At 41.4% G+C, this 16,266-nt stretch overlaps 1 protein-coding gene across 1 annotated transcript in view; it reads left to right on the forward strand.

The window, feature by feature from the left end:
* The window catches only part of Ptprr (protein tyrosine phosphatase receptor type R), a 234,067-nt gene that overhangs the window by 176,497 nt on the left and 41,304 nt on the right, over positions 1–16,266 (forward strand). Inside the window, exons 7-8 of the mRNA XM_038314810.1 lie at positions 13,034–13,220; positions 16,047–16,131. Coding sequence (XP_038170738.1) covers positions 13,034–13,220; positions 16,047–16,131 — 272 coding nt within the window. The remainder of the gene's footprint in view (positions 1–13,033; positions 13,221–16,046; positions 16,132–16,266) is intronic.

Consider the following 16,266-nt stretch of genomic DNA (forward strand, 5'->3'; position numbering starts at 1 on the left):
GCCATCACAGAAAACTAAAATAACAATTGAGATAGAGGAAAATAACTATAAATTATATGTGTGATAAAGCTCTATCATCCATCATATGTAAAGATCTTTACAACCGAAAAGGAAGGCAAACAAGTTAAAATTAAGCAAAAATCGGAACAGGCATTTCTTTACAGAAGAAAAACAAATGACTGATAAATGCAAAAAAAAATCAGTATCATTAATTTTAGGGAAATGCAGTTGAAGTCCAATGAAATTCCACTGCTTCACTAGGATTTCTGTAATTTAAAAAAAGTATATATTGTAAAGTGGCAAGAATGTGGAGAAATTAGAAGCTTAATATGTTGCCGCTGGGAATGGGAAATGGTCTGCCCACTTGGGAAAAACATTTGATAGTGCTTCAGAAAGTGAAATTGGAATGGTGGTATAGCTCGGCGGTAGAGGACTCACCTAGCTTGCCCAAAGTGCTGGGTTCTGTCTCCAGAACCAAAAAGGAAGAGCCATAGAGTTACTGGAGGCTACAGCATTTCCGCTGCTGACGTATATTCAGAAGAAATAAAATGTATGTCGTGAAAATTTATATCCAAATACAGTAGAAAATTTTTTAAGTTTTAAAAAAAGGAAACAACCCAAATGTCCATTAACTAAAACCCAGATAAGCAAAATTTGTATATTCATTTAATGGAATCGATTGTTTTGTGGGAAGGAACGGAGAACTTCCAAGGGTTGCATGGTGGAGGAACGTGAGTGGCATTAGGCCCAGTAAAAAAAGTCTGACGAACTGCCGGGCCTATAAGTCCATGGACATGAAAGAAGTGAACACAGGGGATGTAGCTTACGGGCAGAGTGTTTGCCTGGCGTGTACAAGGTCCTAGGTTCAAGCCCCATTACTACAAAATGAGTGAATCTGTCAGTGGTGTCTAAGGCCTCTGTAGAGGGAGCCATGGGATGGAGAGGCAGTTTCCTTTGAGGGTGAGGAAAATGTTTTAAAATTTGCTTTTTTTTCTGTTTGTTTTTGGCTCTTCTGGAACTCACTGCGTAGACCTCGCTGACCTCAAACTTATAGTGCTTGGATTAAAGGTGATTGCCACCACACCTGGACTCGAATACACCTTATCCGACTCAGAGATGATTCTAAATATGCTGAATTCTAGTCTTTAGAAATACAAACTTGCCGGGCAGTGGTGGTGCACTTCTTTAATCCCAGCACTCAGGAGGCCGAGGCAGGCGGATCTCTGTGAGTTTGAGGCTAGCGTGGTCTACCAAGTGAGTTCCAGGACAGCCTCCAAAGCTACTCAGAGAAACCCTGTCTCAACCATCCCTCCAAAACAGAAAGAAAGAAATGTGAACTTAGTGGGATATAAATCACACACCTCAACAAAAAGGGATGTATGCATGATTTTAATTTTATGCTGAAAAAAGTTAGCTCCTTTTAAATCATTAGTCAGAATTTGTTTCCAGGTGATTTTTTTCATTCTATTGTAGTTGAAGTATGTATTTTTATTTCTAGACAAGAAAGGGCTGTGTCTCCTATCTCACAAGTGTCAAAGTGTGTAGTTTACATGACAAATACCAGTGCAGTCCTTAAAATGTGTAGATTTTGAACTCAGAAGATTTCATTTGCTTTCCAGTCCCTCTGCCTCTTGGATACAATATAGTCAAGAAGCATGGCAAAGGCTTAGCATCTATACCTTGCCCACCCCATGTGTCCCCCACACTGCAGGGAAAGGCCCCTTGAACCTCAGGGCTATCTCTCAATCATCCCACTTGTCAATGGAAGAGAGAAAACCTAGAGATAACAATGAGTTATTACAAATGGCATCTAGGTGACAAGTCTCATTCCCTTGAGGCGAAAAAGCCTATTTTAACTATTGGCAATTGCAGTCAATAATTTATATTTAAACTTCTGTCCTTATCTCAGACCCTACTGATAACATGATTATGTATTTACCCTGGCAGGAAGGCAATCATGGTGGCCAAACCATGAATTTTATCAGGGGCACAACTCTTCCAGGTAGTTGGCCCCTTCCTTCCTTCCACCTGAGGAAGGAGAGAGCATTAAATACAGTCATTGACTCTTCGCTGGCCAAAAGGAAGTGACTCCCTACTCCGCAATTCCCCGGGTGAAAGGCCAGCGACTCCCAGAGGGCAATGGCCACCCTGGTTTATTTGCAATGTGTCTCGCTGACCAAAGCCCACAACAGTGTTTGTGGGTGGTACACTTTTAAATGAACACCGAACAAATGCAGGAATGGGCATTTAAATAAAGTATTGTTCTTGGCTGAACATTTAGGGGGAAGCTTTGCAAACAGTAGATTTTCGCAATTCTTACTGAGAGGTCATTTTAGGTAAGGGTGGATTTTGAGATGCCTTGGTTAATGACATAAGCTATCAGCTTCTTTTTTAATTTTAGTTTTATCCTGTGCGTATGGATAATTTGGCTGCATGTGTGTCCATGTACCACATGTACCTGGTGCCCCTGGAGGCAGGGAAAGGGAGTAGGATCCCCTGGAATGGGAGGTACAGGCAGTTGTTAGCTGTCAAGTGGATAGGGGAAGCAAACCTAAATGCTCTAGCAGAGCATCCGAAGTTCTTAACTAATGAGCCATCCTTTCAGCCCAGATATCTGCTTCTTATATGGAATAACTGAGATCTCTGAGACACTTGTAATCAATGTTAGACAAGATGGGCATTAGAAGCAATCACTTTTTAAAAAATCAGAGTCTAAAAAAACCCAGGCTGGTCTCAAACTCCCAGAGTAGCAAGGCAGACCTTGAATTAATGATCCTCCTGCTTTTCCCTTCTGAATGCTGGGATCCCAGGCCTGTGCCACCATGCCACGTTAGCTGTAAGGCAGGCTGAGACTGAGCCTGCAGCTCAGTTGGTAGGATGTATGCCTGACGCGCACGGTGCTCTAGGCTCTATCCCCAACACTGCATGAGTCAAGTGTTGTGGCACATACCTAGAGTCCCAGCACTCAGAAGTAGAGGAGGAGAGGACAGATGGTCAAGATTTCCTCAACTGCATGGGGAGTTTAAGATCGGCCTGGGCTCAAAATTAAATCAGTCAGTCAATCAATTAATCAATCAATCAATCCATAGATAAGGTTTATCTACATACCTCATCCTGACCATGAACTCAAGATCGTCCTGCTGGCCTCTGTCTCCCAAGAAGTGGGTTTACAAATGTGGACCACTACACATGGTTCAAATATACTACTTTTCTTAAACACAAATAATTCTACCATCCTTTTTCCTTTGTAAAAACTAACTTTATAAATGTTTCTCTCCAACAACTAAAACCAAGTTTAGGAATCTGGTACAAAGATTTGGAAAAAAGGCATGCTGCAGCCTGCCTGATGGTATAGGTTTATAATCTCAGGAGTCCTGGATGCTGCAACAGAATGATCTCAAATACAAGTCCTGTGTGGGCTAGAGAGTTTAAGCCAGCTTGCCCAACTTAGTGAGAACCTGTCTCCAGATAAAAAATAAAATGAGCCTTAGGGGTATAGTTCAACAGCAGAACATTCGCCATAGCCTCTATTCAGAGGACCTAGCAAGAGTCCTCTTAGCTTTGGGAAGCACGATTTTATTTCCCCATTGGCTACACCGTTGTTCTACACATTAGTGATAGTGAGAGTCGCTGCTTCCACAAATGCTCACCAGCTCCCCCTTCCACCTTCATTCCAGTTTCCCATGGCATTTGGAGCAGCTTCACCTTGTGGTTTTGCTTAGAATATCTCTTCTGGTCAACTATGGATTTCCAATTCTCTTCCATTGATCTGATATCTATCTTTATGCTGCTGCTGCTGCTGCTGTTGTTATTGTTAGTGTAATGGTAGAAATTTTCAACTCAGAAAATGTGAGAATGTGAGTCCTCTGCCTTTGTTCTTTTTTTTTTTTTGGTTTTTCAAGACAGGGTTTCCCTGTAGTTTCTAGAGCCTGTCCTGGAGCTAGCTCTTGTAGACCAGGCTGGCCTCGAACTCACAGAGATCCGCCTGCCTCTGCCTCCCAAGTGCTGGGATTAAAGGCGTGTGCCACCACCGCCCGGCGCCTTTGTTCTTTTTCAAGATCATTTTGCCTGGGAAGTTCTGAATTTTGCATTGTTAAGCAAATATTAGCTTTGGGGCTTTTGGTGCTTGACTTTCATCAGGTTGAGAAATTTCTCTGCCATCCCCAGTTTGTCCACAGCTGTTACAGAATGTGTGTTTTCTGATGATGCCTGAGTTAGCCGAGGTCAGTGGATGGTTATAACTGTGTGTTTCATTGCTCTTAGAAGTAGCCACATTTACTGCCTTGCGATGGTCAGTACGGAGAGCGTTCCTCGGTAGCTGTGTGAAGGGGTGGGTGGTGAATTAACTATATGTGCTACTAACAAAATGTTGGCATAAGTGAATGTAGATCAAGCTTCCATACAAATCAACTGAAATTCGGATTTCTCTTTTCGGAAAGATTGGTTTCTTCACTGTGGTCTAATATTTCTTCATTATCACTGAAGGAAATGAGGAAAAATTAAAGCCAGGAACTAAAATTAGAGCCACCAACATTTCGTTCTTTCTTTTTAAGGGAAACAGCCTCCTCATCATGAGTGGCAGCCAAAACAATACCAAGTGCCAGAAAAAGATAAAAATGAATCATTCTTGGCTTGGAAACAGCACCCTGCAGTTGAAAATTCTTTTGTATCCATAAAATCTTCACAGGTCTTTAGTAATGTTAAGGCTGAACCTTCATGGTTTTTTACACAAGTTTTATATCAAATCTTAAAAATTGCATTTCTTGTGCCTGCACAGTCTAAATTTTATTATTTTTGCTAATTTTATCTTATGTATTCATTTTTCACCTAGGTTCATGATATCTGCCCTATGTGGCCAAGTATTCACAATGTCTCCTAAATTAGGCTCCTGCCTCAGTTTCCCACGTGCTGGGATTATGGGTGGGCGTCACCGCATCTGGTTTTCTCATCTTAAGTGATTCTTTAGTTTACATACTTGGTACAAGCCATCAGACTGCATTACCCTCTCCAATTTGCGTGTAACCGTCTCTCCCCATAGACAACAAAAGGGTGGTTCTTCACTGAATAGTGGCTATGGAAGGAGAATCGAAGTTCCTATCTTTCTTTGTTCACACTGCAGAGACAATCATTTCTGGTGACTATGTATGTGTATTATGAGTACATTAGAAAAAAATTACTCTGGGAAAGAGCGCCTACATCTTGGAGGGTGGATCTAAAAGAAATTAGGATTTCTCTTTTCGGAAAGATTGGTTTCTTCACTGCAGTCTAATATTTAGATCTAATTTAGGTCTAATAATAATGCAGACATGAATTGAATTGTAGTTCACTGCCTGCCCAGGCACAGACAGGGCGTGGTCATGCCAGGTGAGGCTGGAGAAATGCAGAGGGATCAGAGTGGGAAGCATTTATTGTTGTATTTTCAGTGTTATTTTCCAGTGAAAAATTATTATAGTGCAATAGAAAAGAAACCACTCTGAGCTAGGAGAGTTTAGAGGGAAGAAGGCTTCCTAGAGAGCCACTGGAGGGGTTGGAAGGCTTAGAAGGGAGAACTGGAAGGCTTACCAGGGAGCTGGTATTAGCGTTTGCATCAAACACAGAAGGTCTGTTTTGTGTCTTCAGGTTTCTTCCAGACCCTGTGTTTTTGGTGATCTATTGACTTAGATTTCCAAACAACTCACTGACCAGGAAGACACACTCTTGCTAGCATGGAGGGAGGGAATCTTACAGGGCCTCAACCCTAGGCAAAGAACTTCAGGCAACTTGAGGAATGCTGAGAGTGGGAGAGATAGCCTCCCCCAGGGAAGGGGCTCCCGTTAGAGACACCAAGGGCTCAGCTCTGGAGTCATCCATACAAAGATTTCTCACAAAGATTTGAAGAACAGTGGATGTAATGTTAGAGGTCACTCCATTTATTATTGGAGATGTTTTCTTCATTTTAAATGTATTTTTTGTTTCAGTCTCTGTCCAGTGGACAGATCTTGTTTTCAAAACAGAAAAAAAACATAAGCCCGTTCATTGTAAGAATATGAAGTGTACATCTTAAATATATGAGGTACAAAAAAAAAAAAAAACAGTCCCAACTTACACACTGAATTGTTGCAAACTGACTCACTAGTCAATTCTCCAGGTCGGCTTTATCGACTGCCCCAGTTCAAGTCCCCAAAGCTCTCATAACTGCATCAACATGGAGAGGTGAGAAATTACCATGTAGTTATTGCTACAGTGACTCACACCAGTGTGTCATGAACGTGACACCAAGCTGGAGGAAAAATGACATTTTTATGTTTCTTTACCTCTTATTGTGTGAATTAACCCTGAAGTTGTCATTATCTTTGGTTGCCAACTAGAAAGTATGAGATCAAGTGTGTTTAATTCTAACTCACGTGGCAAAGCATTGATTTAATCAGTTTCTAAGGTCCGAGCCCAGAAAACAATGTAACAAAGTTTACTTTATATATTCCACGTATATACGTATGCGTGTACAGGTTTTCATTGTGTGGGTGGGAATTGTTGTTGGGACTGTTTGTTGTTTCCAGCCTTTGAGCTGGAGTCTTAACTATACAGGCCTGCAGGAATAAAACTTGTTATGTGGACCAAGCTGGTCTTGAACACACAGAAAACAGCCAGTTTCTGCTTCCTGGGTGTTCTAATGATGATTTTAACTTTAATTTTTAAGTTATAAATTTACCTTGTCTTGTATGAAATGTGAGGCAGGCTGGGTGTGGTAGGCATGCCTTTGTCTCAGCCCTCAGGAGCCAGAGGTAGGAGGGCGGGAGGATTGGGTATCATTGGGTATCATCCCAAGAACTTGAAGACGTTTTATGTGGCCACTCAACAGGGAACCAGCATCTTCCCAGGGCAGTGGAAGGTAAAAGAATGCATCATCTCCTACACCAAAGATGTTCTCCACATTATAACATTATAAAATTTTCTTCTCAGTGTAAAGTGAAGTACCTTTCTCATCTTCCTGGGCCCATGCCTGTATCCTTTATGCTTATTTTCCTTCATGTCTTCCCTGAGGAATTTCCTTTGGAAAATTTTAGTATGAGTCGTCGCATTAGCTACTCCTCTTATTTCAGCTTCTCTATACTTAGTCATGTCACAATTTAACTTTCTTAGAATTGTCTCCTTTTCTGTTTTAAAATTTTCACCCTCTCATCTGTCACTTGATTCAGAGAGCTGGAACTATCCAGAATTTACTTGAAAGTAAAGGGATGGGGGGGGGGGGGAGGCATATTGTTAATTACATATTCTTAAAACTTAACACCTGAAGGAACAAAAGAGTTGCAGGATGTGGAGTTGTGAACAGATGCAGAGGCCAGCCAATGCCACAGGGGCTGCTTTATAATTGCTATCCAAATAAATAAGGATTTCTCTTTCTTATTTTTCTCTCTTTATTAGTTTCTCCTGGAAAACGAAGAAAGTGGGCAATCTGAATCATAAGAATTAAAATGCTGAATTGGGTATAGAAGAGTTGAAGCTCATCCTTAATGACCAAATCCAGATTTAATGCGGTCATAAGTCATAGAATGTGGAGTTCAGACTGAAGGGTTGAGGACCTTAGATTCCTGCTCTCCCGTAGGGAGGGAGGACCTGTTAGGTTCTCGCTTCTCATGTTGTGTGATCAGATGTGGGTGCTACGGAGCCCTATGCAAATCCCTGTGTCTCTCCCTCTTTGAGCTGTGTACTTTTCCATTCTTGCTCCGAGGCCTGGCACAAGCCAGCTGCCAGCATTTCTCACCGGACCGTCATTTCCTCCTCTAAGAATCGAGAACCATATCTGCCTGGAGCACAGGCAAAATGCTTGTGCATGTTTCATTTTCTTCTGCCCTCGTTTCACTTCTCCGAGGACACCGAGTGAGAAGGCGCTAGAAATCTCAGCTCTTCTTGGCCAAGTCTCCCGTGCAAAGGGAGCAGCCTGCCTGGAAACTACCCCTTCTGCCAAAACCCAGCTCCTAAGGCCAAGTGTGACATCCCTCGCCTTCCAGGGAAGTAGATGTGTGGTCTCTGAGCTTCTCCAGCATGCAGTTGAAGAGCTCGTGTATTTTTAGCAGTGTTTTCTTCCCGCCTCATGGCTATTAAGAACAGTAGTGCAGAAATGGACATTCCAACAGAGTTGTTTATATTCCCTCGCTGAGTTCAGTGTGGCCCTGGCTCATAATATTTATGTGTGTTTTCCTTTTGGCTTAATTGTAATTAGCCTGCTGTTCGCTGCATTTCTCTTACCTTGCCTTGAGAATTTGCTTTTTCCTTCAATTGTTTGCATTGGTATCTTTTGAATTTCCTCCCTCCTATTTACTTTTTGGCATAAATAATAATTGGTGCCACAGGGGAACTTGATAAAGCTTTTTTTTATTGTGTTTGCTTTTCTGCACCAGCAATCAAGAGACATAAAAATGTCTAAACCATTTTTCACGCTTGCGCAGCAAAATAGAGGCAACGTTTTCAAGAAGAATTTGAGTTCTTACTTTTCCACATTCTGTTGTTTAAAATCCAGATCTCTCGCTATTTTGATGGCTGTTATTTTTCTCTAAACCGATCTTTATTTTAATTTTTCTAAGCATAAAGTTTGCTCTGTTTCAGAACTGTCGAATGCTAGCCTATTTCTACTCTCTTTGGTGTGTGGTGTTTACGAGGATAAGCCCATATTTTCTTGGTTTAATTAAGTCCTATTTTGCTCTTCAGATTATAGTCAATGGCTGGTAGTCAACAAAGACATATTTACTAAAGCATATCCTTTTTCTAAATTTTTCTGTAAGTTGTGTTAAAACATGGTGATTAACTCTCTAGGAGAAACAATAACAACAACAAAAAGAACTTGGGAATTCACTTTTGACCAGAGCCCCAGATAAATGACAAACAGAGTGAACGGCTACGCTTTTACAGAACGCATTTCCAGGCTAGTGAGATGGCTCGTAAAGCAAAGACCTTGACACCAGGTCTGAGGCCGTGAGCTTTCTCCACAGAGCTCAACAGGAGAGAAACAACCCTGGAGTTGCTCTCTGACCTTGACACGCATGCGCGCGCGTGCGCACGCACGCACGCACGCACGCACGCACGCACACACAGACACACACACACAAGTAAATGTAAAATAAAGTAAATTAGTGCATAATCAGAAAAATCCGTTTGCTTAACTGAGCATACACATAAATTTTCAGCAAGTTTAGTGTTTTAAGGCAACAGCAATTTGTGGTATTTGCCACAAATATGTCTGAAAAACAGTGTCACACCACAGACATCATAGTGATATGTAAATGACACAAATTAAAATTAGGAAAGATAGGGCTAAGCAATTCTCAAAGGTAAGGACCTAGAAATAAACAATGAAAATTAATTAATTCAACCATTTTTTTCAAACCAGAGAAATCAAAACAGTAGCCATTTGCCACTGCCATTGATCCCTTTAAATGAGAAAGATTTCAGAGTCAATTTAAATAACTGCAGAAAGCAAGAATATGAGTTACTTTTGGTTCCATTTTCAAATATCTAAATTTTATAAATTCCCACAGTAAACACGTTTTGCCAGGAAAAATTAAAATATGGGTACATGTTTAAGCTCTTCGTCCCAAGCAGGTGCCTATGCCTCCAAACGTGGTCCTTCTGTAAGCTGATCCTTCTGATTCAATTTCCTGATGGCATCATATTTCAATTAATCCAAATACTGTTTGTCCTTTGAAAATAAGCATTAACAAGAGCGGAGATTTTCCCCAAGTTAACGACATCCTACCGTCGTATTTTATGACAAGCACAGGAGAGTTGCTTCCCCGATAAGACTGTTCTGTGGAAAACGCTCTTTGTGAGGTCAACGGCCGCTGTAAGTTTAATTCTATAGTTGAGCTTTGGGACATTATCTGAGGTGGTGAGGTGAGGTGCTGGCTGCGGGGTTGTCTGGGGTTCAGGGCAAATGGCGTCACTGTAGTAAAGGGAAATCCTAAAGGAGTAGGCTATCAAGCTGTATCCTTCGTCAGTGGCAAATGTGTGGCTTATAGTCATCGATTTCAAAGCATTAAAGATAATCTCAATAAAGACAATTGGCAGCTTTTTGGAAGTGCCCTAAAATAGATCCCTTAGAGAAATGCAAACAGTGAGAATTAGAAAGGATTTTGTTCATTGCCAGCCAAATTTAATAACACCCATGCATGGCATGTTATAAGCCGCCGACATCATTCTTTGTATGTTGCAGGATAGTAACTCTCTAAGTACATTTACTTGATTACTTACCGGCTTAAAAGAGACAGAAAACACCTGCGCTGCAGAGAAGCTAAGCAACCCTGAGAAAGGCACAGCAAGAATATCGGCGGGCAAGATTTGAGGCTTCACAAAAATGCTTTGAAGTCAAAACTCTGGCTTTGCCTACTGTTCTTGACGTCACACACAGTCTACATAATCTGCCCACACACTCACTTCGGGAGGCAAAGGAAAAAAAGAGCTTGTGTTTTATATTGTAACTTGAACTGAGTCTTTGACTGACAACTGTGTTTCAAAAATGGGTATTTTTTTCAGCTGGAAAATAAAGGAAACCAGTTCTCCCAAAGGCTAAAGCATCATATAACAGTGGTTGGCAAAATAACAGAAACTGGATATATTGGGTTCCTTTCTTACTTCCCTTGCTAAGCTGGTCAGTCTTCCTTACTGAGTGGGTTCCACAGCTCTCAGCGGACCACAGACCCCTCAGAAAACTCGCTCATCAAAGACTTAAACGAGGTCTCTGAGAGGTTCTGGGTCTCCAGGTGTGGGTAGGGTGTGTGAGAGAAGCCAAACAAAAGTTGGTATTCATTGATGTTGATGTCGTGGCCCCGTCTGTGGGACTTAGGCAGCTTCTGATAGCCACGTAGTTTCTGCAGCTCTCAACTCGCGCTCAACTCCCTGCAAAACCCGGCTCCTGACTCCAAAATGCGTTTTGCACAACTGAGCTCCAGCCCAGACTGCTCTGCTCTCTCTTAGAGTCCTCATATGTGTTCTTCTCCCACACCATTGTCTCTGAGATGGCCAGGTCCACTTCAAATGACCCCCTCCTCCACACAGCTGCCCTGCCACCTAAGTGGAAGGGACTTCACCATCCGCTAAACCTCTGACAGATTATAGGCCCTTCGTCTATTGCGAATGAAAATTGAATGGAGTTGTGCTTTAAAGTGGCCTTGAGCTAGCAGCCCTGAAACAACGTCTCCAGACTCCTTTCTGAGAGAGAGAGGGAGAGGAAGGAAGAGAGAGAGAGAGAGAGAGAGAGGGGGGGGGGGAGGGAGGGAGGGAGGGAAGGAGGGAGAGAGAGAGAGCCAAATTCTCACAAATACACTAAACTAAAATAACAAACCAGAACCAGAACCAGGGTCCCCTACAAAATTAAAGGCAAGTACCACTGGATTGAAAAAGTTTAAAAACCAGTTTCTCACTAAAAATAGATTTAAATTCTTGGTCTAAAAACAGAGGCATTCTTTGATGCTCCTCCACTGTACATTTCCCACCCAGAAACACAAGAAACTGTATATTTCAGCCAACAGAGCCCCAAACGATAAAGCCCACGGGCACATACACCTCCCTACCAAATAGGTAATACATCACAGGACATTCAGGATGTTGTCCATCTCTTCTACCTCAGCAACCTCAGAGAGCTAACAATAATGATAGACTGAGAGGATGTGTTGCAGGGTTCTCCGAAGAAGAATAAGATGTCAATATTAATTGTGTATATGTGTGCATGCGTGCATGCAGAGGCAGGAGGATGATGCCAAGTGGCTTCTTCACCCACTGTTCCCTTTGATTTTTGAGTCAGGGTCTCTCACCGACCCTGAAGATTATGGGTTGACTATGCTGGCTAGCCAATGAACTCTAGGAATCTGTCCATCCCTGACTGTCTCCCACTCCCTGCTAATACCTGGATTACAGACACATGCTTCCATACCTGGCATTTTTTTTTATCATGATTTCTGGGGACCTGAACTCCTTTTCCTCACATGCCGTCTTAGGAACAGCCCTGCAACCATTGGTTGTCACGTGTTCTTTCATAGCTGTCCCTCACACAGCTACCGTAACTGCTAAGTGGGACTTTCATCTTCTACACCAGGGTCCATGTAAAAGGGAGGATTTCAGTCATTACTTCCCAAAAGAAGCAACGGAAATTATAAAGAAAAGATAAACTGTATATTTAGCCTTTAGATCTGTGATCTCTATGACCTCTTACAAGTTTCACAAAATTAAATTAATAACATATATATGTACATATATACATGCATATATAATACAGTTATTTTCTATTTGTTTATTTAGATTCATGATGGTTTGTTTCTGGGCTAGCCTTGTGTAGCTCAGGTTGGCCTCAAACTCATTATATAATTGAGAATGACCTTGAACTCCTGATCCTCTTGCCTCAAATCTCCCAACCTGTAGAATTTCAGGTATTCCACCACCACCATGCTTGCTGTAAAGGGTTTATCCAGAAGCTACAGTACATACATTCATGTGTGCTCATATACTTTCAAACATTTACATTCTGTATTAATACAATAAGTTGAAATATAGTAGATTGCTATTTTAACTTTATTATGTTTTAATTGACCAACCAAAGGTATGTGTGTTTATGGAATAGTGCATGCTGTTTTGAAGTATGCCTACATTGTGAAATGGCTAAAGCATTTAATGACTATGATATATATTTCGAATTCCCAGACATACATATAAATATATGTTCTTTTGTATCATCTATGATTTCTCAATTTAAATGTGTTTACTTTTTCTGACATTTTATTTAAAATTATTAACCATCTTATTCTTTCTGCAATAAGTATGCTTACTAATGACTTACAGTACATGTTCTCAATTCAGAATTGTTTGCAACTATAAAATTGCCCATTTCCTATAAGGAACATGGAGACTTCTATAGTTAGTCATGATACCAAATATATACGTTTATGATCTTTGTTTCTGGAACGATATCATTGAACTTTGTCCTTGTGCAAACAAAGAAAAGACAATCTGTGTGATCAAAATAATACATGTAATATTTAAGTATAATAACATTCTTTCCCCTTTGTAGACGAGGGTCCAATGTATCCCTTACCTTGGACATGAGTAGCCTGGGGAACGTGGAACCCTTTGTGGCTGTGCCAACCCCCCGGGAGAAGATAGCCATGGAGTACCTGCAGTCAGCAAGCCGTGTTCTCACCAGGCCACAGCTGAGGGACGTTGTGGCCACTTCCCACTTACTTCAGAGTGAGTTCATGGTGAGTGAGTCGCTGGTTCTTACTCAGCTTTAATATGCTCAGCTCTGCAGCTGGAAGTGGCGCTGCCGCCCTCTCTCAAGCAGCTCACTGTGGGCACAAGGTCACAAGGCGAAAGGAAAAGTGCGGTAGCTTTAGAATTACCTTCTCTTTCATCACCTGTTGAGTGATTGTTCAGGCTGCGACCCAATGCTTAACTGACTCAGAGCCTGTAAGCGTCCATCGCTGGTGCCGGAGCACCAGGGAGCTGGGCCGAGAAAGGCGTCTCAGGATTAGGGAACTGTCTTTCTGTGACTGTGGAGGGATTGAATTGTTCAGATTTACCGGGGCACTGAAATCAAAACGGGAAGTGGCAAAAGTTGAGCCTTGGAAACATAAAAAAGGGGGGAAAACCCCACAGATTTGAATACGTGTTTAGGAATGGGACTTAACCTTACTTTAGAAAAGCCACGGCATCCGCAGGCACTGAAGGGAACAGAGGGGAGGCTCTAGAGGTAAATCCGTGGAAACCAGAACTCAGGTGTCAGCACCAAAAAATGCACTCAGATGAATTGAGAGAATTTGTAACACGGAGCAAAATGTTGGTTCTATTCAACGAGGTAGCCAAAAGAAATGGAGAAGTTCGGGGCAGTACTCGAGGTTTTTGTTTTGTTTGGCCTATTGTTTTTTAACTTGGGCAATGGAATTCAAGAAAGACCAAGCATGGGCTTAAAATGAGGGTGAGTGCTGTATGACATTCAGTTTTAGAAAATCGGTATTGCATCAGGTAACTTGATGCTTGGTAAGATGCTGCACAGGGAGAGAATGGAACATCCTAGGTTTTGCATGAGGGAATGCTCTCTGCTTCAATGACTTTACATCATAAAGCAGTCCCACAACTTAAGCTATAGTGATCAAATATAACAAACAGATGGTTCTATAGTCCGTTCAGATATTTGGAACCAGACTAGTAGAGAAATATCAGTAACCTGCTAGACTCCCTATCAGTGACATCAGCTAGTGTCAGCTTCCAAAGTAAACACCAATGTGGAGTTTTCAAAATGAGATGCTGTGATGTGTCATGTTTTTAGATGTGAAGCAAATGAAGGCCAAAGATGAAAGAGCCAATCAATGGTCACACTGCATAGTGAAGGCATCTAGTGCCTGTTCTGGGGCTGTCAATGGGTCTTTGTATGAAAACACCTTTAACATAGCCACCTTCCCTGGAAGGAAGATGAGGCCAACAAAGGAGAGACAGTGTGAGAACCTGACAGACTGTCAACGTGTGTCAGGAAACAGGGTAATGTGAAAGGCAAAGGAGGCAATAAAGATGTCACCTTCTCTCTGTGACGTTGTCAAAGCAGACTGACTCGTATAAATTATCAAAAATTGGTTGGGGAGCTAGGTTAGTTGGCAGAGTGCTTGCCTAGCATACATGAAGCCCTGAATTTGATCCCCAGCACCATCTAAACCTGAAATCGTGGTCCATGCCACTCAAAATACAGGGAGGTGGATTAGAACTTCAGGGTCACCCTTAGCTCCACAGCCAGTCAAGGTAAGCCAAGGCTATATGAGATCTTGGCTAATAAAATAAAATAAAATAAGTAGATAAATAAAACATAAAAAGCTTTTCCTTGAATAGTCAACAACTTTATTTTGATGTCTCAGAGCTAAGGAACGCAAATGTTTCAATGGAGTAGAGACTATCATAAGTGTCTAAGATAACACAAATTAATGAAGTGGCTCTTTGAAAGGGAAGTTGTTCCCTGCAATCAAGTTTTCAGTTCAAGATGTAGCCTGGCTCTTCCCGAGTTTTCAGACTGGCAGAAAATGCAGACAGTTTGAAGTGAGGTCCTGGATGAGTTTTCCCGTTCCGTTGTCATTATTTTGTTTCCAATGAAAACTGTCTCAAAGAAAACTGGTAAGAACAGGAGGCAGCCAGTGTGGTCTAAGTTATGTGCATGCCTGAAAATAACACGGTAAATTTGTTGTTTAATTAGAGGAAGGCATTTTATAAGATAGAAGGGTTCAACAGTCATTTTATTTCGTACCACCCTGAATCGTTCAGTTCATTTAAGAACTTTACGTTAATAAATACTGTATTTTTAGAAGCAAATCTTAAAACACTTGCCTGCGTCCTTTTGAAAGTTCCTGTTCATTACTTGAGCTCGGTCATATGAGGGTGCTCTCGGTCTTAGTCTTATGGGGGGGGGGGGCACAGAGCCGCTTCTGTGCTTACTCGTCCCTCTTTGATTGGTTGAGCCATCTGATGTATAGCTTTCCTAGATAAGAATATTCTGTTCTTCTTAAGTAGGAGAAAAACAAACCCCTTTTCTCAGAAGTGTTCCGTTCGTAACCACAAATGAAGTAGTGCAATGATAGAAGAGCTCTTGACTAAAAACATCTCAGCAACAACAGCAACAAATTCTTCCACACTTATCGCTTTCAGAGGAAACTTTTAATGACTCTAAAAGAATCACAACTGATATGGAAAGAACTGTGACTTTGCTGATCTTATAGAAACTTTTTGAAGAAATTTAATATATTGTATTTTTTAAAGTAATTTCCTAAGTGATTTCACAGTAATGCTTACTATCCAAGTAGGGTGTTTTCTGTCTCTTTAGTATCTACATACAAAATAATACTTCCAAACACACAGGGATGCTACTTACAAGTCAGCTCACAGGCTGCATCTTACCTGTTTATGAGAGAAAAGATGTTGGTCAGCCAGTGGAGTAGTCTGCAGTTTTATAACTTGGGAATCCAGTAGATTACAGAGCCAACATCCCCTGGGAAGATTTTCTTTATGTCAGCATTAGATACACAATTTGATATCATTTGTTTTCGCAGGAAATACCAATGAACTTTGTGGATCCCAAAGAAATTGATATTCCACGTCATGGAACAAAAAATCGCTATAAGACCATTTTGCCAAGTAAGTTTCTAGAGCTGATAGCTTGCCCAGTAAAGCCATGTTGCCCAACTCCCTTGGGTCTCACCCTTTTCAACCTTCATAACACCTATTAGACAGCACACTTAGAGTGGAAATATGGAAGTCAAGACTAGTCAC

This window comes from Arvicola amphibius, chromosome 17, assembly GCF_903992535.2.
Source record: "Arvicola amphibius chromosome 17, mArvAmp1.2, whole genome shotgun sequence".
NCBI classification, from domain to species: Eukaryota; Metazoa; Chordata; class Mammalia; order Rodentia; family Cricetidae; genus Arvicola; species Arvicola amphibius.